Source organism: Pantherophis guttatus, chromosome 9 (assembly GCF_059756535.1).
Source record: "Pantherophis guttatus breed Tessera chromosome 9, ASM5975653v1, whole genome shotgun sequence".
Lineage (NCBI taxonomy): Eukaryota > Metazoa > Chordata > Lepidosauria > Squamata > Colubridae > Pantherophis > Pantherophis guttatus.
The window spans coordinates 8,414,742-8,437,438 of record NC_142071.1 but is presented as its reverse complement, the minus strand read 5'-3'; the positions used below and the strand labels follow the sequence as shown (position 1 = coordinate 8,437,438).

Here is a 22,697-nt window from a genome sequence, read left to right as displayed (position 1 = left end):
CTCTCTCCCAGTAGAGGAAAAATGAAACTACGCTTGAAACGGTTAATGTTCAAAATTCATGTTGCCCTTCTGGCATTCGTCCAGATTTTCCAAATGGGAGGCAGATGTGTTTGACTCCAAACCCACAACAGGGAGCTGAGAGCCTTCAGAAGCTGTAAAGCAGCGTTTCTCAACCTTGGCAATTTTAAGAGTAGACTTCAGCTCCCAGAATTCCCCAGCCAGCATGCTGGCTGGGGAATTCTGGGAGTTGAAGTCCACCCATCTAAAAAAATTAATTTTGATAAAACCTGTTCTAAAATACACTATTCTTCGTTCCTCAAAGATGCAGAGGCTTACAGTTACTGGATGAAGTGTTTTACTTACATAGTTCAGAAGTGAACAAGCTCTTGCCAATTTTCAAATCAAAGGGTCCCAAATATATAGGGAGCAAGTTGCTAAGTGTTTCAGTGAGATTTACTTTACTCTTTAATTTACGCTTCAAGCCCTGATTTTGCTCAGGTTACAATGCCCAGCTTTCAATTATTACGTGGACTGAAAGGCTAAACAATAGCTGTTAACAACTCCCGAGTCATCTTGGATTCATTACTTTATTATTTGCACTCAACCTTTCTTTGTATATTAGCAAACTTGTCTTTTGATGCCAAAGGTAAGTGTACAGTAGAAACAAACCAAGACTGATAGATGGATCCCAATCTATCATTCAATCATGTATACACAGTGTGAACCTCTCCGTTCCCCACCGACCCACCCACGTTTTACCTACTGCTCCTCAGTACAAAAACAGTCAAGAGCGCTTCACAGCATCCATAAAACTGAAACGCAAAAGGTGAAATGATTTAAGGTAATGCGCATTTCAGACCATCAGAACTGGAAAGGAACACCTCGTTTTGAAATGACATGTATTTATTTTCTGCCTTCTGGTAGCAATAAAAGGCTCTGGGGTCATTGACTGCTTAACCTACGAAACTAAAATATGCAGAAACTTTTTTTTTTATTTTTTATTAAAGACAAATATCCTTTTGAACTGGAAACGTCAAAACTTGATCCCCCACAAAACTAGAAATTACAAATCAGAGCTATGTTTTACTGTTCTAAAGGCAGCTCCGATCCAAGCAATACCCAACTTCCTGGACTGGTAAATAAAAACAGTAGCCCATTCGGCTCTGTGCACAATTGCAGTGAATCAGGGTGTCAGCTCTGGAAGCCATATTAGGCCGGAAGCTTCCACGCTGCAAACCATGGGATGGATACTCAAAGGATTTAGCGACACCCTGTTTTCTCCTTCTGAAGAAATGGTGCGATCCATTGAGGCTGTGGAGGAGGCCCAAAGGCTAGGCGCTCGGCCCAAGGAGTCGGATTCCTGGAAAAGTTGCCAGCCTGATCCAACTCCAGAAAGGGACCAGAGGAGAGACCGCTTGGATACCGTGCCACTCCCAACCCAATGAAGTCATCCCAGGAGCCAGAGTGGAGGAGCGGGACAGCTTTGGGATCTGGAGATTCCCGGGACTGGAACCTGTTGCCCACATCGCGAAGCCAATCATTAACTGGGTTCCCTGAGCATTTTGAACAATGGAAGTGGGAAGTTATGCACATCCTTCCCAACCTCAAGTGAGATGGAGCTTAGCGCAAACTACATTCACTTTCCCCAATCCAGGACCTGGCAGAGGAATCAGCGGTGCAGGCACCTCTCAAAACGAGGAGCAGCTCAGCGCAGCATGGCCATCCCGCAGATGGGAGACATCAGACACAACCAGCATGGGGAATGCAAAAACCCCCTGCTGGCCCCCTCGCCAGACTGCTTTTGTGCTACCTCCTGCTGAATGTATCCCCCCCAGGCTGGGGATTCAATCCTGGCCAGGGGTGGGTCCAGTGCCAGTGGTATCCAGCATCATCTGATTAAATTTTCCAGTGATCCCCATGGCCCCAATATGGCCCAACAATCCCAGCACCGCAAGGGGGTGCTTGTTGTGGCTCCGTTGCCTGAGCCTGGGCTATCGACAGATGCAGACTCTGAGAGTGAGGGAGAGGAGTTGGCAAGCCCTCCCTCTCCAGGACCTCCTCTCTGGCAATGCCTCCGGAGGACACTGAAGGCCAAACAATAGGCTCAGAGCCAAGCATGTCCCTGCAGCCACAGGTGGACAGCGACGAAGAAGATAAGTGCTGGCTGAACCCGCGACAGAGGCGCAGGGAGAAGCGTGCACAGCAGAAGGGAAGGCGTGCCAGATATTAGCTGAGTCACTGGACCACACCCCACAGGGTATAAATGTGGGTGTGGTGGCCGGTTCAGATTGTGACGAGCAAAAACTGGAAATACTCCATGATCTCTGCGTTACTGGACTTTGCCTGCTTTATCGGACTGCATTTGGATTAATCCTTGTATTGTTAACACTCTCCCTGTTTTATCGGAATGCTTGCAGTCTAATCTTTGTTTTGTGTGAGTAAAGTCTGAATTGGCAGCTAGCCACTGGGTTACTGCCAGCTTTATCTTCAAAGAGTTTTGTCGTTTGGCTTATAAACTCCGGGCCATCTGTGGGGGTGCGTGTGGGGGATGGGGACAGAACAGTGCTAATCCAGCAGCTGACTGGAGTTTCCCTCCCCCAACTTTGTAGCCCAACAAGCAGCTCAGCTGTCGGCCCGTCTCCCTCAGCAGGCTGCCGTCCAGCAACCAGCAGCAGCTCCGCCACAGGTTCCAGCTCAGCCGCCCGTCGCCAGGCCCAATCCACCTGCAAAGCCAATGTCACCCCACTTCAGAGCAACATTTGATGGTAAGCCTGCCAAACTGACTTATCTCCTCAGCAGGGTCTAGGCTCATATAGATCAGTATGGAGACCAATACGAATCAAATCGGGTCTTGGTATCAGCGATTTCTGACAGGATGAGAGAGACTTCTGAATGGATAGCCCAGCTGCACAATAAGGGCGCTGCGGAACTAAATGATGCCGATGGATTTGTTGCGCTGCTACAGGCCAGATTTGAAGACCCAGACCGAATCAATGAAAATAAGCCACAATAAAGGTGATGAAGCAAGGTAATCGACCCATAAAAGACTTTGTATGGGACTTTAGATGGGTCACAGGGAACCTGGCGCATTGGCCGGACCGCATACTTCTACACTATTTTAAAGAGGCCATTGATCAATTAGTCAGAACAGCCTGTGGGGTCCGAGGGCTGCCAGAGCGACTACACGACTGGTACACCATGTCCATAGCTCTGGGCAGAGAAATTCACCCCCACCGCAAAACCCCAGCAGAGAAGCCTCCTTGGAGAACTTTAGCTAGATGGCCCCTTGAAAGCCTGCTGAAGTCTCCCCCTCCTCAACCGGCAGGGGTGATTAAATGCTATTGGTGTGGACAAACGGGGCACCGAGCTTCTGAGTGCCTGGCCCCTGCCCCAGTTCCATGTCTGGCCATGGCTGCCCGAGGCAGAAAGGCTCCAAGGAAGGCCCCAGACACCAGTCGATTTGCCAGACAAGCCGTAGAGGTTGCCCTCTCCACTGAAGAGAGTGAGGAAGCTCTGGCCAAAGAAGCCCCTCCCTACGAGGCTAGCAGAGAAGACGACCTGATGGTGAGTTCATCCATCCCCCACTTTTCAATTAAAGAGAGACTGGTAGTGCCAGAGACAGGGGAGCAAAGAGAACTGCCAGCAATAATAGATACAGGCTGTACCAGATGTTTAATTGGACTTCCAATTGTTGAACAATTGGGGATCCAAACAAGAGCCTTAAAGCGCCCAATTAAATTTCAACAGGTGGATGGGACATTAATTGGAGGAGTCCCAGCCCCCCAAATTACAGAACTGGTTAGATTAGAAATTGGAAGACATTATGAACTTATACAATTTATAGTAACCCCAAAGATGTGAGAATCTGTCATACTGGGCCTGGCTTGGCTGGACAAATGGGCCCCCACCATTAAATGGGAAGATGGATACCGGAAAATCATAATGAGTGTCGGCCCACTATCTCCTGTCCGTCCTCCCAAGGAACAGCCTACTCATAAAAGCCAGCTGCCAGAAACAGCAGCTGCTGGTTCAGACAGGCCTCCAGGCGAACCCCAGATTCCTAAAGTATATACAGACTTAGCTGAAGCATTTAGTGAGGAGGAATGTAACATCGTCCCCCCTCATCGGGCCACAGATTGTGCTATCGAATTAGAACAGGGAGCCAAGTTGCCAAAACCCAGGATGTACTCCATGACATCTGCTGAAATGACCGAGCTGAGGAAGTACATTGACAACAATCTAGCCAGAGGGTTCATCGAGCCTGAGAAATCCAGGGTGGCCGCCCCCATATTGTTTAAAGAGAAGATGGGGGGGGGGGAGGCTGAGATTATGTGTGGACTTTAGGGGCGTAAATTGAATTTGCATACAAAAATACCTACCCCCTACCACTAATGAAAAACTTGCTGAACCACTTGTCAAAAGGCAAGATTTTCATCAAGTTAGATCTAAGGCAGGGGTCTGCAACCTTAAGCACTCAAAGAGCCATTTGGACCCATTTCTCACAGAAAACAAAATACCAGGAGCCACAAAACTTGGGTGGGCATGGCCAACTCAATGTCATTCACTTCCACCAGTCACATGACCCCCCTAGCCACGCCTACCCAGCCGGTCATTAGGGCAGAAAACCAGTTGTTAAAAAACACTGGGAACCACAAAACCCTTTTGACATATCTCTCTCCCCTCCGTCCCCCTCTCTCTCTCTTCCCCTCTCTGTATCTCTGTTTCTGCCCTGGCCGCTTCACCATCTCCTGCCGTTACCCTTCTCAGGCCAGGCAAGTGACTGGGAGGGGAGGGCAAGAGGTGGGGCCAGCCAGTGGTGGGATCACCTTACTCTAGACTTTACAGGGGTTGGTTACAATATTTGGTACACTGGAAAGGGTACTCGTTGTCTGAAGCTACTTGGGTGAAAAGTTGGGATGTAAATGCTGATACTCTAATAAAGCAATTTCATGATAAATTCCCTGAGAAACCAAAGGGTCCTCCTGGAGGGGGGGTTAAGAGGTTATGTACAAGGTGTTAACCCCATCTTTTCTGTTTTGTCTGTTTTATTTTTCAGGGTGTGTTTTTTTCTGCAGGGGGACACACGCCTGTCAGCTTTGGAAGCCTTATTATGCCGAAAGCTTCCATACTGCCACCTTCTCATGTGTGGGAAAGTAGGAGGATTTAGTAGAGGGGTTGTCTTTAGACATAGTAGCATTCTTCCTGCCGGTCAAGGTCAGGCCGATCTGGAGAAGGAGTGGTCGGAGTGCTGTCTCGAGATGGGACGGATGGTGATTAGAGCATGTGATCGACTGAGGAGTGAGGGGATGGTTTTGGGGGTTTTGATTTACTGAGGGAAACCCTGGACCTCTCAGATTCAGGTTTTCCCAGATGTGCCAGTTTACCTATTCTAGTAAATAGAACTTTGAAAAATGCTTGCTTCAGAGTTTTTATTTGGAATGGGGGTTTTCTGGAACGCTGACACAGGGTGGTGATGAGAAGGTAACAGATGGAAGAACTTTGATCATAAGTGCTACAAGAATGGCCTCATATCACCTCTAGAAGAGCAAGGGAGAAGACACACTCTATACAGGCAATTGTGAAGCCATATTTTTGTTAATATTATATACAAAGCAACATGTCCAATAGGGTATTTTACAGGTATTTCCAGCAATTGTTAGGTCTACCCCAGTGGGTATGCTATTTAAGGCTTACGGGAAATATAATCAAAGCAATATTTTTCAACTTTAGCAACTTTAAGACGTGTGGACTTTAACTCCCAGAATTCTTCAGCCAGCATGCTGACTGAAGGATTCTGGGAACTGAAGTCTACACATCTTAAAATGGCTAAGGTTGAGAAGCATGGATCCAAAGCCTGCTGGTTGGAGAATTCTGGGAGTTAGAAGTCCACACATCTTAAAGTCGCTAAAGTCTTAAAAATTTCTTCTTGTCCCGCAAAGAAATAAGGATTATGTAGATTTTATTTTTATTTCTTCATATTCAATGGTAGGTGTCAAAAGAGAAAATCTCATTGATATAGCAAGTCAGGCAAAAAGAAACCGGGATCTAGTAAAAGGTTTCTTGTTACTCTTTAAACCCATAGCGAGCTGCGTGTAGATCTTGCTGAATTGAGGCCCAATGCCAATCTGGCCCCTGCTATTTTATTTCTTAATGCATTTCATGTCTATACACATGGAGAATCAACATTCTCCATCTAAGAAATAGCCTTGAGGTTTCTAGGTGATGAAAAAAAGGAAACAAGAATAAACCAAAATAGTGGAGGGAAATGGGCCAAGCATAGCTAAACTCATCTATAACAAATGATCAGCTAGAAAGTATAAGTTAATGTCTCCTCTAAACATGCCCCTGCTCCTTTTCACTCTATTTTAGCCAGAAAATACTTCATCACACTTTAGCTTGTATATCAGTCTGGTTGCCATTCAACCCAAGTGATGTCTTTCTTCTTAGATGCCTACTAAGTCAACAGTAGCGTTAAACGGGGAGTTTAATTTCTCTAATTGATGCTAAAGACAATTAGAGCAATCACCACCTTGATTGCCACAGACCTGCCCTGCTTGGAAAAGGATTAAAATACATCTCTATTCACCTAAATTTTGTCACTTCACTATTTTTTTTTTTTAAAAAAAGCAAAAACAAAACTCCCAGTGTGATGATATACAGTGCTTTTCACAAAATTAAAGATGCAATAACTTTAAAAGTGTTTAGAAACACCCATCATTATAGATGCATAAAACTCATGCACAGCTATACATCTTGAGAAAGGAAGAAGACAGAACACTTGGGGCTGCCCTCCCACCCAAGAGTCATAGCACCCAAGATATTCTTTTAGTACTTTAATGATGTCCACTTCAAAATGTTTGGAGACCTGTTTCCAGGGTTATGTGTTTGATTTTAACTCTTATCCACATTTCTGGTAGAATTCCATTCAACAGTCGGTAATAAGAACCACACTTCCTACAACGGATCAGTTTTGACAGCTAGGTGCAGTCTTAAATTTCCAATTCTTCTGAGTAGAACCTATTTGATTGCCATTCCTTTCTCCGTTTGTTTTTAGTTCCCTTAGTTTTTCTCTTTACTTCTTTTTGGGAAAAACAATGGAAAGGGAAAAAGTCAAAGGTCTACGCATTCTTACAAAATATATCTGAATGACGACATTTAAAAGCTTTGCGTAACTTGAATGGCTGAAGCAAAATCTTTCACACATTCCCATTTTGGACAGCATCTTAATTTAAACAAGAGCAGGTTGATTCATTAAGAATGTACTCATTTCAAAGGTTTTTCGATAGCGACGGTCACTTTTGTAACCCAGACTGGCTCTTCTATTCCTTCGAACGTTGACGGTGACACCTTGATCTTTTTCAGCATCCAATGCGCAGAAGCTCCTTCTTCTTTTTGGTCCATATGGGCTACTCACTGCGTGCTTTGACTCTTGAGGACCAGCAGATGACAGCCTTTTGGGGACTTTGCAAGGGATCTCAACCCAGGCCAGGCCCTCACCTTCTGCATCTTTCAGACCCCTCATGCTGCGTCTTACTTTTTTTGTTACATTCCTGTTTTCCTCAAAATGGTTTAAGAGTGCAATGTCATCTGCTGTCCAAGAACAAGGTGGCAACCCGCCCAGGTTTCCTCCAGGAACACCAGTGCTGTTTCCAGGGCTTTTTGGCTCAGCGCCCTCGATGCTCAGAAAGTCTTCCGTCAATCTTCTGCTGTTTTTTGGGTTCCTTTCAAAGTTCTCCCCGTTGCTTTCACTCATTACCTCCGTTGTAAAATCTACGGTGAAAAATGAATTTTCTTTAGCCTTGATATTTTTACTAGGTCCACAGATGTTCAGTAACTCCACCAGCTGCATTTCTGTCCTACTCGACAGACAGTCCCTTCCTACCACCTGTTCATTTCCATTTAAAGAACTCTTCAGTTTTTCAGGAGAGATTTTTTCGGGCACGCATCCAGGAAGCCATTGTTTTCTATTCTTCAGAGCAAGTTCTTGAAGCTGCACGAATGAATTAGCTAAGCCACCTTCTTCCTGAGGGGTAGAATGTTGATCATGGCTGTCCACTCCTACAGCATAAGGTAGACTCTTTTTGTCTTCAGCCGTTTCATCGATAAACTTAGCATGCAGGTCACTTAAAGAATCGTCTAAAACAAAGTTTCAAATGAACAAATCAGAATGTGTTGTCATCTAATTGTACTAAACTAGATTTAACACAAGGTACTCAACCCCATTGCTTTAAAGACATTTTGTCTTATAATATCCTCCTTCTAGCTATTTTCACCACTAGCTATGAGAGTTTTGCATGCTATATTCTCCTGTTCTTTTACCAAAGTCAGTTCATTGCAATCTGGCCCTTTGTGAAACAGCTTCCTGACTTATGCCTTCCTTGTTTACTTTGCCTCTTTTTGAAATATTTTATTATCCTAGGCAGCAGTCCTGGGTCATTCAGTACTTTACGTTCATTTACTAATGAATGTAAAGTATATAGAGGGAGTCCTTGACTTATAACCATGTGTTTAGCAACCATTCAAAGATTAAATGGCACTGAAAAAAGCTGCTTACACCCAATTCTCACACTTATGATTGTGTCCTTACAGTCATGTGATTGTGATTGGGACGCTTGGCAACTGGCATGTATAGTTGCAGGGGAGTTACACAATCACCATTTGCAACCTTCCCAGACTGGAATGGGACAATTGTCACAGCCAACTCGCCACAGCCAACAAGCCATGGGCCAGCTCGCTGTGGGACAATTTAACAATTCTGTTGAATTATTTAAAATAAATACAAAAAATATTTTTATTTTTGTCATTCACATTTCATTCTGTCCCTCCTTTTGCATTCTTTCTTTCGTGATTCTATTCCACCATTTCTTTGATATTAGTGTAAGTCCTGTCCCGCAGTGAGTTGGCCACAGCGAATTGTCAGAGACCTTTCCGAGACAGCTTCCAATAAACAATGTCAATAGAGGAAGCCAGATCTGCTTATCAACCACATCAAAAAACAGCAGTAAAATCAGGCTTGGCCACGTGATAGATCTTTTACAACTGCAACACTTAACAATACAGAAGTTCTAATTCTAATTGTGGTGGTAAGCCAAGGTCTACCCGTAATGCATATGGCTAAACTATTTTTAAATTGACTGGCCAACACATCCTAAGATTTTGTTGGTGGAAACAAATGTGCTTATATTATGAAATCTCCATTACCTATGCATATAATTCATGTTTGTTTGTTTGTTTTTCTTTTCATTGCTAAATGAAATAAATCCATGATACTTAGGAGAAAGAAGATCCAGCTTGAAAAATACTCTGACAACACAAACAACATAGATATTACTATTTATCATATATCTAAACTGTCATCAGTAGTAGTTCTATTGCAATTGCAATGAATTATAACGTCCACCCACATTGGACTGAATTCTAGTCTTTGGCGTTTCATTCTTTTAACTTTGTCTGTGATCTATTCTCACATAGCAACGGAAGGAGCCTTGTTAATCCACTAGTTAAAGAAAAGATGAAGAAAGGCAGCCTGTAACTTTACATACCTGAGGTGGAAACGTTTAATGTTGGCGTATTTGGATAAGAAAAACAAAAGGATGCATTTTCTGATATTTCTAGGATAGGACTTAAGAGAGGTTTCTTTGATACTCTCTCGCGTGGCCCGTAAAATACTTTCTGCTCCTGTTTCTTCTTTCTCCCCCTCCTCCTTTTCCCTGCCACTTTGGGTTGGACAGCCTGAAAATAAATGGGAAGACACCCCATTAATCCAGTGCTAAAGATTGTCACTGTTTCTAGGCACTTCCTTATGGATTCAGAAAACAAATTTACATATGAAATCATGTCATGAAGTGGCTCGGCTTTTTTATCTTGCTTTCTTCTTAACCTTATCACAATAAGGATTAATATAACACACAGTTCAGTTGACTTGAATTGTAGCAAAGGATATAGATAATAACAGAAGATAATAAATATACTGTAGATGACACGGGTAGTTCCCCACTTACAACTATAATTGAGTCTGGCAATTATGATGACCATTTTTATGGTGGTCGTTAAATGGATGTGGCAGTCATAAAATAAACCCCTTATTTGTTATGCTTACTATTTTTTGCTAAATCGGAAGTAGCTGGCGATTTCTGACAAAAACATCATAAATGGCAGTCAAGTGATTGCAAGGCACTGCAAATGGCTATAAATGTGGGATGGTTACAGGGTCCCCAAAATGTAATCAAGTGACCATATGGGCCACCCTCCCAATGTCTTTTTTTTTTTTTTAAATTTGATTTATATGCCGCCCTTCTCTGGAGACTCAGAGCGGTTTACAATGCGTTAAGCAATAGCCTTCATACTTTTGTATATTTATACAAAGTCAGCTTATTGCCCCCACAAACTGGGTCCTCAATTTACCTACCTTAGAAAGGATGGAAGGCTGAGTCAACCTTGAGCCTTGGCGAGATTCGAACTTGCAGTAATTGCAGGCAGCTGGATGTTAATAACAGGCTATTAGTCTGCTGCGCCACCAGGCCCCTAGGTCATAAGTAGCTTGGAGTAGCTCATTGTGACTTTGAATGGTTACTAAGTGATAAGCGTGTATAGATAGAGCTATATTTGTAGAGCGCCAGTTTGGTCTAGTGCAGAGGTCTTCAAACTTGGCAGCTTTAAGACTTGTGGACTTCAACTCCCAGAATTCTCCAGCCAGCATAGCTGGCTGGAGAATTCTGGGAGCTGAAGTCCACCGGTCTTAAAGCTGCCAAGTTTGAAGACCTCTGGTCTAGTGGTTAAGGCTAGAAACCAGGAGACTGAGAGTCTTATGGAGATTCTCAGTCATTCAGGTCATGGTTGTCCCAAAGGTGCTTTTTCAAGGGGGAACTGGACTTTCAGCTTTTTTCTTTGACGACAGTTCGCTTCTCATCCCAGAAGCTTCTTCAGCTCTGACTGGATGGGGGGAATGGAAGGATTTATATTCCTTGCAGACAGCTGGTTATTTGCATTCTTTTAGCGGGTCGTTACGGTCACCTGGAGATTTATCCGTGTGGTTATCTGTTGTAGAAGTTTGTATCCTTTCAACAGGTCCAAGAAGGCTCCACACCAATTTGCATCATTCAGGTGACCCTGAGGACACAGATAACCCTCCAAATGCATCAACGACTCTTTAAAAGGATGCAAATGACCACCTGTCTGCAAGGAGTATAAATCCTTCCATTCCCCACCATCCAGTTAGAGCTGAAGAAGATTCTTGGATGAGAAGTGAACCGTCTTCAAAGAAAAAACCAGGAAGTCCAGTTGCCTCTTGAAGAAAAAAAAACCCTTTGGGACAGGAGACTGAGAGTTCTAGTTCCATCTAAGGCTGGCCAGGTGACCCTCTGCCCAATTCACCTCACAGGTTTGTTGTTGTGGAGAAAACAAGAAGAGGAAGGAATGTGAGGTATGTTTGCTGCCTTGAATTACTTATTAAAATGATAAAGGTGGGATGTAAACAAATAAATCATCAACAAAGTGTTTAACAAATGTATTTTTTAAAAAAAATTCCGACCTAGGACAATGTGTGAAGGCAACCATCACAAATACCACTATGAGAGTCACCTTGAGGCGAGATGGACAGCGAGTAAGTCAAACAAACAAACGACTATAAACTACATACATCTATAATGTCAATTACTTACCGGGTTTTTTGGGCATTTGGTTGAAGTTTTGGCTTTCTGCAATTTGCTGAGCTGATTCTGGGCTTCAGTTTTGATTGCAAGTTTTTTTTCTTCTGCTTGCACTACACACTATTGGGAAATATATGTATTAAAACACAAGGCCTGCTACTGTATGTAAACTATATCTTACATACGGAGCTATAAAAACAGGAACGTGCAAAGAAACAATACCACCCAACTTGGAATTTTCAAAACAGAAGAGAGATGCAATAGATTTCACATTCTCATCTACTGAACATTTGCTAAATAGCCTTAGTGAAAAATAAGGAGAGGTAGTCCTAGACTTAGGACAACAATTGAGCCCAAAATTTCTGTTAAGTTAAACATTTCTTAAGTGAGTTTTGCTCCATTTTATAACATTTCTTGCCACAGTTGTTAAGTGAATCGCTGCAGTTAAGTAACCCGGTTGTTAACCGAATCTGGCTTTCCCGCTTGTCAGAAGGTCACAAAAGGGGAGCACATGACCCCGGGACACTGCAAGCGTCATAAATATGAACCAGTTGCCAAACATCTGAATTTTGATTACGTGACCATGGGGTTGTTGCAAAGGTCGTAAGTGTGAAAAACGGTCATAAGTCACTTTTTTCAGTGCTGTTGTAACTTTGAATGGTCACTAAATGACCTGTTGAAAGTCGAGGACTACCTATATTTCAAACAGGTATCTATAAAGAGAATGGAAAGTTCCAGCAAAACTGCAAAACATTTATATCTGTCAATCAACTTCCTTTTTATTTATACCTTCCTTTTAGCAGAGTTTCGAGTGGTTCTAATCAAAGGAGCCCGATGGTCAGAATTAGCTTTTCTTCCTAAAGATGAACAAAAATTACGTTAGACACAAATCTTTGGCTTTTATTTCAGCAAGATGTATGGTAATTGCTTTATTAGAAGCACGTACAACTTATTTTTAAAACCCAAGTGCAGTTTGAAATAATGTATTTTTAAATAAGGAAAAAAAGAGAAGGCAAAAATTACATAGTTGCAATGGCTGGGAAAGATCAGCATAAGAAGATAAGATTTAACAGATGCCTAAGGCACATATGAGAGGCAGTATGGGGTAATGGTTAAAGCACCAGGTTAGAAACCAGGAAATTGCGAGTTCGACTCCCACTTTCGGCATGCAGCCATTTGGGTGACCTTAGGCCAACACACTTTCTAAGCTCTAGGAAAAAGGCAATGGCAAACCACTTCTGAAATCTTGCCAAGAAAACTGCAGAATTTTGTCAGACAGGAGTCAAAAGTGACTCGTAGATGCACACAAACACACATGGCACATACTGTACGCACATGGTACAGCACAACACAAAGCAGAGGCTGTTCTGTGAGATAAGTATTGCTGCTAAACTATTTCTACATCAACACCAAAAAGCAGTTTCTAAGTTATTGTGCAGAGGGCAAGTTCCCCGGTAGGCTAATAGAGTTATCTATTTATTTAATCAATCAATTAGCCATTTAAATTGCCAAAGGAATTCAAGGTAGCATGCAATAATAAAAAATAAAATCAAAACACTCTGAGGGGACCTGAGCCTATGCTGTTTAGGGTTTTATATATATTTATTTTATTTATTTTATTTGTTACATTTATATGCCGCCCTTCTCCAGAGACTGTGCGGCTTACAATGCATTAAGCAATAGCCTTCATACTTTTGTATATACCTGCTTAGTAGGGCTTTCGCCCCCCCCCCCAAGCGGTGTTCCTTTTTATACAAAGTCAGTTTATTGCCCCCACAATCCGGGTCCTCATTTTACCTACCTCGAAAGGATGGAAGGCTGAGTCAACCTTGAGCCTGGTGAGATTTGAACTTGCAGTAATTGCAGGCAGCTGGCAGCTAAGTACTACTTTAACAGCACTTAATCCACTGCGCCACCCAGGCTCCTAAATATTAACACTAATATTTAGAGTCTGGTTCTCTAGCAGACCAATACTAAAATACAAATTGTAAAAAATATAGGAACACATCTTCACCTTCAGGGTCAAAAGATCCAGGACATATCAGTGTGGCCATTTCCCCTGATGATCCTTGAAGATCCTTTAACAAGCAAGCAACATTTCAAGCATTAAGTTCTTGAAAAACCTGAAGAAGGTTCTTTAATTGGTTTCAAGGTATTTGTTGAAGATTTGCCAGAGAAAATAAACGTATAGTTAATAATTCAACACCAACCTTCAAGCCTTCCGCTACGATTTTGACTGGTGTTTTCTTCAGAACTGAACGAAGGGAATTGGGAAATGAATGGCCTTTTCCCACAGGTGTAACGGGTGGTTTGCTTTCGTCAAAGGTTTCCAAACTCTGCTTTTCTGAAAACCGAACCTTCTTACCGCTGGGTTGAGATGTGTCGCTTCTGCTCAATTCTTTGTCTTCACCTCCACAGTACAACAAAAACCACATTGCAAGCAATTATGACAACACTCACTCAATGATAAGCCAGAAATAACTCCACAGAACATGTGTCCATTGCTAAAATAAGGTTCTCCCTTTCCTTTGCAGCTTATAAGCAATAATGTGCTTAAACATTTGTGATCAGCCTTCATGCTGCATTTAAATTCAACAACTTTTGGACTCCGGTGACTAGAACTTAGTGGGCAGCTTCCATCAGTGATTCAGTGACTACAGAGTAGTCCTCGACTTAACAACCATCTGTTTAGTGAACTTTTTGTCAACCTGGTTTAGTGAACCTGGCTGGAGCCATCTTGGAGGATTCAGGGTTGCCACACAATGATGGGAGGGTGGGAAATAGTTAGATGGGGTTTTGTAGCCAAAACAATAAAGTTTTCCTGTGGGAACCAAGGACATTCTGACAGGTGGCCGGCCAGAGGAGGAGTGAAGTAACCAAGCAACTGGCCAGCACTTTGATTGGACAGCGGGACCAGTGACTTGGGGGAAAGGGGAAGCTTTTATTTTTTAATTAGGTGAAAGCCGCGGGAAATTTCAGAGTCGGCTTTCACCAGTTGTGCCAATATGATGTATCCAATAAACTGTTCTTTGAGGAACTCGCCTGCCTCGGAGTTTTGTTTTCTATGGGTGCATTACTTGGAACACTGACACTTTTGAAGTTACGACACTGAAAAAAGTGACTTATGACCATTTTCACATGACCGTTGCAACATCCCTGTGATCAAAAATAACAGGGGCTTGGCAACTGACTCATATTTGTGACGGTTGCAGTGTTCCGGGGTCATGTGATTCCCTTTTGCGACCTTCTGATAAGCCAAGTCAATGGGGAAGCCAGATTCACTTAATCATCGTGTTACTAACTTAACAACTGCAGTGACTACTTAACAAATGTGGCAAGAAAAGTCATAAAATGGGGCAAAATTCACTTAGCTGTCTCGCTTAGCAACAGAAATTTTGGCCTCAATTGGGTTGTAAGTCAAGGACTACCTGTACATGAACATTTAACTTAACTAATTTGTTGTTATTAAGCGGCCATTTCTAATCGGGCATCGCTGAAGATATTGATAGGAACAACTGCAGATATTGTTCAATATATTTGGAAAGTGGACTGTTTCTAGGAATTGGTGGGATGCGTTAACTTACAAAGATAAGTCAGCATTCAAAACTATTCGTGTACCATTTTCATATTTGTGGCCAATATTACAAAAACACAATGAATGAGACTTGCTATAAAATCAATCATCATCAAAACGGATACTACAGTATTGTTGTCTTTGCTTTTACCCAGAAAGAAACCCTACACATCTTTTTGTATTAAAATAAAGCCTTAACATGCAAGTTCATTCTTACCACTCTGACTCTTTGATATGCCCGTATTTGGAGTAGCTACCAAAGATACACGTGTAGATTCCACAGCGTTCGCTGGTGAGACCAGAACGGCCTGAGAACACACAAGTCAAGTTTCAATTCTGACGCATTATTTTAGTTTTAATATGTGATCAATGGCCATCTTTGGAGTTTGGGGATGTAGCCATTCAAAACAATGCAGAAAAATTATTGGGAGTGGGGAAATAGAAAGGCTGCTGTGCTACCAATCCATTCGCTGGTTGTTTAGCTTCTAAGATTAAGGCCATAGGAAAATTTAAGAAAAGGAAATTAAAATCTGCTTCATTTCCTACACTTAGATTAGATTAACAGAGTTGGAAGGGACCTTGTAGGTCATCTAGTCCAACCCCCCGCCCAAGCAGGAGACCCTACACCATTTCTGACAAATGGCAATCCAATCTCTTCTTGAAAGCCTCCAGTGATGAAGCTCCCACAACTTCCGAAGGCAACTTCTGTTCCACTAGTTGATTCCTCTGTCAGAAAATTTCTCCTTATTTCTAGGTTGAATCTCTCCTGGATCAGCTCACATCCATTATTCCTTGTCTGGCTTTCAGGTGCTTTGGAAAACAGATTGACCCCCTCCTCTCTGTGGCAGCCCCCAAATATTGGAATGCTACAATCATGTCTCCCCTGGTCCTTCTCTTTCCCAGTTCCTGCAACCGTTCATCGTGTTTTAGTCTCCAATCCCCTAATCATCCTAGTTGTTCTTCTCTTCCATGGAATAACTGAGACTATATCTTTGATAGATTGAAAAGAAACACAGTTGGCAAAGTCATACAATGCTACCTTACTCTATAGAGATATCTATAATTCGTACCTTAGACATAATATTTGTGCCAGACAGAAGGGGTTTCCATGATGGAAATCTGGGACTGTGCATCTGGATATCTACTGATATACCATCTCCGTTCATAGATTTATTATTTAAGTTTTCTTCAAAAGCATTATTCGTATCCTCCTGGGACCATGTCTGGCTCAACGTTGATTGCTCATGCAGTCTTGTGTTTGCTGCATTCAACACAGATGTAAACATTACTAAATAATGCCCATTGTAAAGGACTGAGTTTTTTCAGCTATACAAGTTTCTACAATGCAACTCATCATTCAGTTTCTCTCAGTGCAATATCCTTCACCTCCAAAAAAAAATAAATAAATCGTAATTTAAGCCAGGAAAAAAAAAAAACATTTTGGTTAAAATATTCTGTACTTCTTTAACAAATCTTTGTTCAATAATAAAATGCTTCTTATAACTGAGATTAGATGTGGGTTACTTACAAGTAGAAGGAATATGGACTGCCTTTTCTTCAATTTCTTCAAGGGCTTTAAATGAGGATTGGAAGGCAGCTATTTTGTCTTTCAGCAACGTGTTCCGATGTTGACAAGGGCTGGACTGCTCAAAATACAAGGAAATATCCAAATAGGTATTATTACAGAATAGTTTTTCTTTTCCCCTACTTCCCCATGTTATGGCAAACTTGAGAAATCCCTAAACGAATTTACTTATGTTGAATCATATAGAGGGCTTGCATTATACACAACTAATCCAAATATTTAAGTTTTATTTCAGTAAAGTGTCACATTATTACTTACTCAAAGTCTGCTTTATATACATATACATCTATGTATGTATTATTTATGATAGATTTTAAACAACTGTTGATTGAATAAGCTACATTTTGCTGGCTTCATGTACAACAGGGGTGCTCAGGTCCATGACCTAGTGCTGAGCTGCAGCCATTCAGAACCAGGCCACAGAAGCAGAAAAGGTTGGAGACCTCTGATCCGCAACATTAAATTAGAAGCCATAATATACAGACCCTTATCTCGATATACATACAGATAAACACATACACACATGTATGTATGCATGTATGTATGCAAGCATGTATTTATGTATGTATGTATTTATTTATTTATTTATTTATTTACGGGAGATAGATTTTAAACAATTGTTGGTTGATAAGCTACATTTCGCTGGCTTCATCTACAACATTAAATTGTAAGCCATGGTATACGGATCTCTAGAATTAGATCCATATGCTATCCTAAAGGAATATTGAACAAACCAAGTTATGGCTTAGTGCAAAACCCAAATCCAGCCAGTAAAACATAAAATGCAGTTAGATGCTCCAGGACTTTTGAAATGCCTTTCAGTTCCAGAGCAATAGTCCTGTCAGCACCTACTTGGAAAAGGGAATAAGGGAAAGACCTCCTGCATGGAAGGAAATACACCATCGCCACCCAGTGGCAAACTGAAAGTTTAATAATCCACCAATATCTGAATTTGCCTCTTAAATCAAAACTCCAAAATAGATCCCTGTTAAAGTCAGCAATTGAATCTTCAAAGCATGACCTTCTCAGCACATGCTTTTAGCCTATGCTAGATTTCAGGAATGAATCAATACTTCTCTGAAAACACAAGCTTCCAAAACATTTTGTCAAAATAGCCAAACTATTTTTTTCCCCCAACTGGATCTGATTCTATCATCCATGTCCAATGTGGATACAGTTACCTGATCTGGGCTACAAAAATCTTTTTTTTTTTTCCTTTCCATCCAGCAGTTATCTGGAGTTTGGCATCCCAGATATTAATCTTTGCTCATTTCGACCTAAAACATTTTTGCGCATCACACTTACTTGTGACAAAGTTTCTTGCGCCTTCATTCTCCTTTGCCGAGCCATATATTGGATGAGAGAATCATTTTCTGGAGAACCTCGTGCTCCAATTGTAGACCGTCGTCTTAATTTTTTCAATACATGCTTGAATTCCTCTAAAACAAAGGCAGGCTATAAGAAACACCCAATGAAGATAACACAGAAAAAGCCATTCAAAAACCCACTTTCATTGAGGAAAAAACTTTAGTATTCTTCTTAATTTCGGGATGATAAGAGTTAAAATACCCACAACACCACAATCTTACTAATTTTCCATATTCAGTCAATCTTATGCTGTGGTTCTCTCTGAATTTAGGTGTTTGTTTGCAGGCATTTCAATAGCTTGCCCTGCCAGTGAGATTAAGATTAACTCTGGACAGGCTAAATCAGAATTTCAACTGGGCAACTATTAGCATTTTAGATCAAGCCAAATCTTAAATTAAGCCAAACCGCTAGAATCTAGACAATTAGTGGAAGCTTGGTACCGTGTTTCCCCGAAAATAAGACCCTGTCTTATATTTTTTTTAAACCCCGAAATAAGCGCTTGGGCTTATTTTCGGGGAGGTCTTATTGTGGAGCAAGATGGAGTTCCTCTTGCCGTCTTACCTGATTTCTAGCTCTGTGTTTAAATATTTTCAGGGAGGGCTTATTTTTTGGGAGGGAAGGTTTATTTTAGCGCATGCACTCAAAAGCCTGATTGGGCTTAGTATCAGGGATGTCTTATTTTCAGGGAAACAGGGTATACAGACAGATCAAAACAGTAGACACATAGAGATAAACCACATTCACACGCCATTCAAAAGGGACAGTTAAAACTCCTAGAAAGGAAACAAAAAAACTAGACAACATCCCCACTCCCCCAGAATCTGATTAGGGATCAGCACCAGACAATCAAGCAGAAAACCATCCTCTTATCAAGGAGCTACGAAGAAAGAAACTGCATCTTCACTGGTAGGGCAAACTATTGAATATAAAAAAGCAGCAAATCCCACACTCACTCACCCTGTTGACATAACCCAGTTGGGTAGTAAAACATCTGCAAGCAAGCAAGCAAGCAAGCTCAGAGAGCACAAAGGACCCCACAGTTCATCCCTGAAGTAGAGATTCTTTTCTATTGGAATCCTAATTCTGCTGCATAGCAGAGGTAAGTTATGAATATACTATTCTTCAGAATGCTAGCTGCTTGATGGTATTTTCCCAACCATCCCTAATGTTCATAATCCTTACCTTTATTCTGGCTTGTAGAAAACTCTGGGTTAATTTTATAACCAACTGCCGTACTGTCAGACAAGCCTCTATACGGTGTAACTTGGTTACTTGCAATTTCAACATTTGTATTCTCTTCTGATTTTCTCCTGGGAGTTGTTAAATGATCTGTATCATTCATGACGATAGGGTGATTGTTTATCAGGGTGCTTCCCAAACTCTTAGGCACGGCAGTGCTTGTACACAAGGTTGCTGCTGGGGCGTCTGATGAGCCACTTGTGAAGAGAGAGTCCATCTTCTTCATGCTATTGATTGGGTTTCCATGCCCCAAATACAAGTTACGTTGAGTATTGGAACACTCGAAAAGTACCTTTTTAGTATTCTGATTCTCCATTGGGAATGTCTTTGCTGTTGCCAACTCATTGGTGATATTGCTGCTTTCTTGACAAATAGTTTGGTCTTCCGACTGGGACTTTTAAGCAATATTGTACTACAGAAGTCTGGATATCTTTCTTTTGAAAGAAAGGGATAATATTAGTCATTTGCCTGGTTACCTATATAGCACATGATCTGCTCCATGATTAATAGTCTTCAGGCTTCAGAAGTCAAAGTTCAACAAGGCATAGAACAAGCACAATTCCCCTCCTTTCCTTTTACTCTCCAGAAAACCTCCCCAGGGAGGGTCAAAGTTTACAATACTCCCCTTCCTTCTATGGGCCGAGATCCCTTTTGCATGACAATTGTCTTGTCCGCTGTTTCTGTCTCCCAAACCACATTGATGGGCTATCTGCTAAAATAAAGCCAGGTCGTGACACACACTTGAAAGTAAGTCAGGAAGACATTAATTGTGGAGTCTGTCTGGCTTATCCACAGGAAATATGCATGTGTAAAGCTTGTAACAATTCTGGGTAGTTAGAAAGCTGATAAAAGTAACAAGTTAGGCAACTTGCAGACCTCAGCTAAAACTTAGGAATAGAGATGGCCTGCAGCAAATAAAAGGTGTATTGTTAGATAACTCCTGGAGCATTCATTAGCCAAGGTTTAGGAATAGGGACAGCTAGAGACCAATAGAACAAATTGTAGAATTATTACTAGAATGTTTATTAGATATTTCTTATTATCCCAGTGATGGGATTCAGCCAGTTTGCACTTATTCGGGAGAACCTAAGCAGTTCCGAGAATCAGTTGTTGGAAGAAATCTTATTTTGTTTTTTTCCCACTTCACAGGGCTAATCCTGTAAGGAAGGCAGGAAGGAAACATTCTGGTGTTATTTCTAGCCTAATCTTTATTGCCTTGCTTACAGAAACTGCCTCTCTGGTTAATCCTTATTACACTGTAACAGCTAACGCGAAGCGCCCATCGACGTGACGTTGAGTTGGCCATGCCTACATGGTCACATGACCGAGTCATGCCTACCCAGCTGGCCATTAGGGCAGAGAACCGGTTGTTAAATTATTTGAATCCCTCCACTATGTTATCCCGCCTTCTTTAGTGAAAATGTATAAAGCTTTCATAATCCTTTGTTCTTGGCTCTCTTGGCATTTTGGCCAGGAGCCCTTTTCCTTGGGGGTATCCCAATAAAAAGCAATCAAAACCTGCACCTCGTGTCTGGCGTTCTTCTTTTTATATATATATATATAATTTTAATTTTCCATTTTTCCAATTTACATAACAATAAGCATTTTTTAACATTACTGTGTCATGTGTCTCTTACAGTTATCTAGATTTATTTCTATACATTTTTGTTTCTCTGTTCTAACCACTTATCCCAAAGCTCATAAAATTCTGTTTCTTCCCTGCCTTTTATTTCTAATGTGAGCTTATACATCTCGGCACATTCTAATATCTTATGGATAATATCGTTGGCTGGTATATTTTCAAGTTTCCAACATTGGGCATAAACAATTCGTGCTGCTGTTACTCTATGTAAAATGAGATGTTGGAGTTGCTTCTTTATCTTTTGATTAATTACTCCTAATAAAAATAATAATATTGCTGAGCACATTGTAAGCCGCCCTGAGTCTCTGGAGAAGGGCGGCATATAAACCAAATAAAAAAAAAAAATAATAATTCAGGTTTAGATTCAATTTGTTCTCCTGTTATGCCCTGTAACCATCTCCTTATCTGTTCCCAATATGTCTTTGCTTTGGGGCGTTGCCACCACATGTGATAGAATGTGTCTGGCGCCCTTCATTGGCCTCAGCACCAGGCTCAGATACAAATTGATGACGACAACATCTGTCTCCGTCTGGCCCACACGAGGTCATTTGGAAATCAGAAACCAAGCGTAAAATAAGTGCAACTGCCATGCCCCGCAGTACAACTTGCACTGCATTTTATTTTGCTGGTGATTTTTATTTTATTTTTTTCCCAATTTATGTATGCGCGTGCATGCCTACGCACCTTCACAGCCCTGTTGGATGGGGCTTTCCACAACAAGTCCCAGTTTCTCATGTCCCGTCCCTTGAGAAAATGAATGGCCCACCCTATCTCAGAAGCATTGCAAACTCTGGACCAAGAAGGTGTCTAAAACCTCTGTATCTGGCCACACGCTCCCTCTTGCACATCTGCACACTAACATGAAACGTGCATTCCCAAAGAAGGGAAGGTGCTTTGCTTTCTCCTTCTTAGCTTGGCATATACAAGGAATGCCCTTAGACTGACTTGTTTTCCAAGCTTGGCCCCTTTAAGATGGGTGGACTTCAACTCCCAGAATTCCCCAGCCAGCTTTGCTGGCTGGGGAATTCTGGGAGTTGAAGTCCACCCATCTTAAAGCGGCCAAGCTTGGAAACCAGTAAGTCTAGAGCTTCTCTATTAATCCGTCGAAGCTTTCAGGGCTGCTGTTGGGCTTACCGTAAGTATGCAAAAGGATGCGCCCTCGGTGCGCTCAAACAACACGATCCGACGACTTCGGCGCTAACCAACTGCCGCCGGCGGGCCTCCTCTCGCGCCCTTCATTCAAAAGCGTTTTCTCACCGCTTGCCAGAGCCGTGTATCCCTCCGCCGCAAGGAGGAGGAGGAGGAGGCTCCTTCTCTCTCCACCCAAACGGAGCCCGAGAGACGGTCCACCGGCCTCAGATAGAGAAACCACTGGGGATGCCTGCCCTCTCCTCCGCCGCTGAAGGAGACAAATCGAGCAGGCCAGTCGCGGACTATTTTTTCTCCTCCCCTTGGAAGAAATCCCGGCCCGGCGGATGGGTTTTGTTCGTTCAGCAACGATGAAAGAACGGTTGGTTGGAGCATCACGTGATACGAGTCTGGCCAATGAGGAGCGAGGCTCGCCTTTCGGAGAAGAGGAGGAGGAGGAGGAAAAAGACGAGGAGTCTGCCTGCCCCGCCCTTCTCCGTAAACCCCGCCCTT

At 42.1% G+C, this 22,697-nt stretch overlaps 1 protein-coding gene and 1 pseudogene across 2 annotated transcripts; one reads left to right on the top strand and one right to left on the bottom strand.

Annotated features, from left to right (window-relative positions):
- The first annotated feature begins 1,238 nt into the window (after positions 1-1,238).
- Positions 1,239-4,344, top strand: LOC148112467 (uncharacterized; annotated as a pseudogene).
- Positions 4,345-5,415: 1,071 nt separating this feature from the next.
- On the bottom strand, positions 5,416-22,596 carry CDCA2 (cell division cycle associated 2). 2 transcript variants are annotated; one of them, XM_034436836.3, is made up of 12 exons: positions 22,191-22,596; positions 19,358-19,848; positions 18,113-18,246; positions 16,751-16,865; positions 16,293-16,483; positions 15,440-15,530; positions 13,859-14,058; positions 13,663-13,726; positions 12,438-12,505; positions 11,661-11,768; positions 9,543-9,732; positions 5,416-8,136 (listed from the first exon to the last, which is right to left on the bottom strand). In XM_034436836.3, the coding sequence occupies exons 2-12, from the start codon at positions 19,728-19,730 to the stop codon at positions 7,229-7,231; spliced, it is 2,442 nt and encodes an 813-aa protein (XP_034292727.2). In that variant the 5' UTR covers positions 19,731-19,848; positions 22,191-22,596; the 3' UTR covers positions 5,416-7,228. The 2 variants fall into 2 exon arrangements, with proteins under 2 accessions (XP_034292727.2, XP_034292728.2); XM_034436837.3 differs by having other exon boundaries at positions 19,358-19,844; positions 22,191-22,484.
- Positions 22,597-22,697: the final 101 nt, after the last annotated feature.

What these genes read in the sequence shown, in the direction of transcription:
- CDCA2 (XM_034436836.3), bottom strand. Translation starts at nt 19,730, where the DNA reads ATGGAGAATCAGAATACTAAAAAGGTACTTTTCGAGTGTTCCAATACT. An exon ending in TCGTAGCGGAAGGCTTGAAG is followed by an intron (nt 13,727 to 13,858) that starts GTTGGTGTTGAA and finishes TGCTTGTTAAAG; the next exon opens with GATCTTCAAGGATCATCAGG. An exon ending in CCAAATGCCCAAAAAACCCG is followed by an intron (nt 9,733 to 11,660) that starts GTAAGTAATTGA and finishes ATTTATTTTCAG; the next exon opens with GCTGTCCAACCCAAAGTGGC.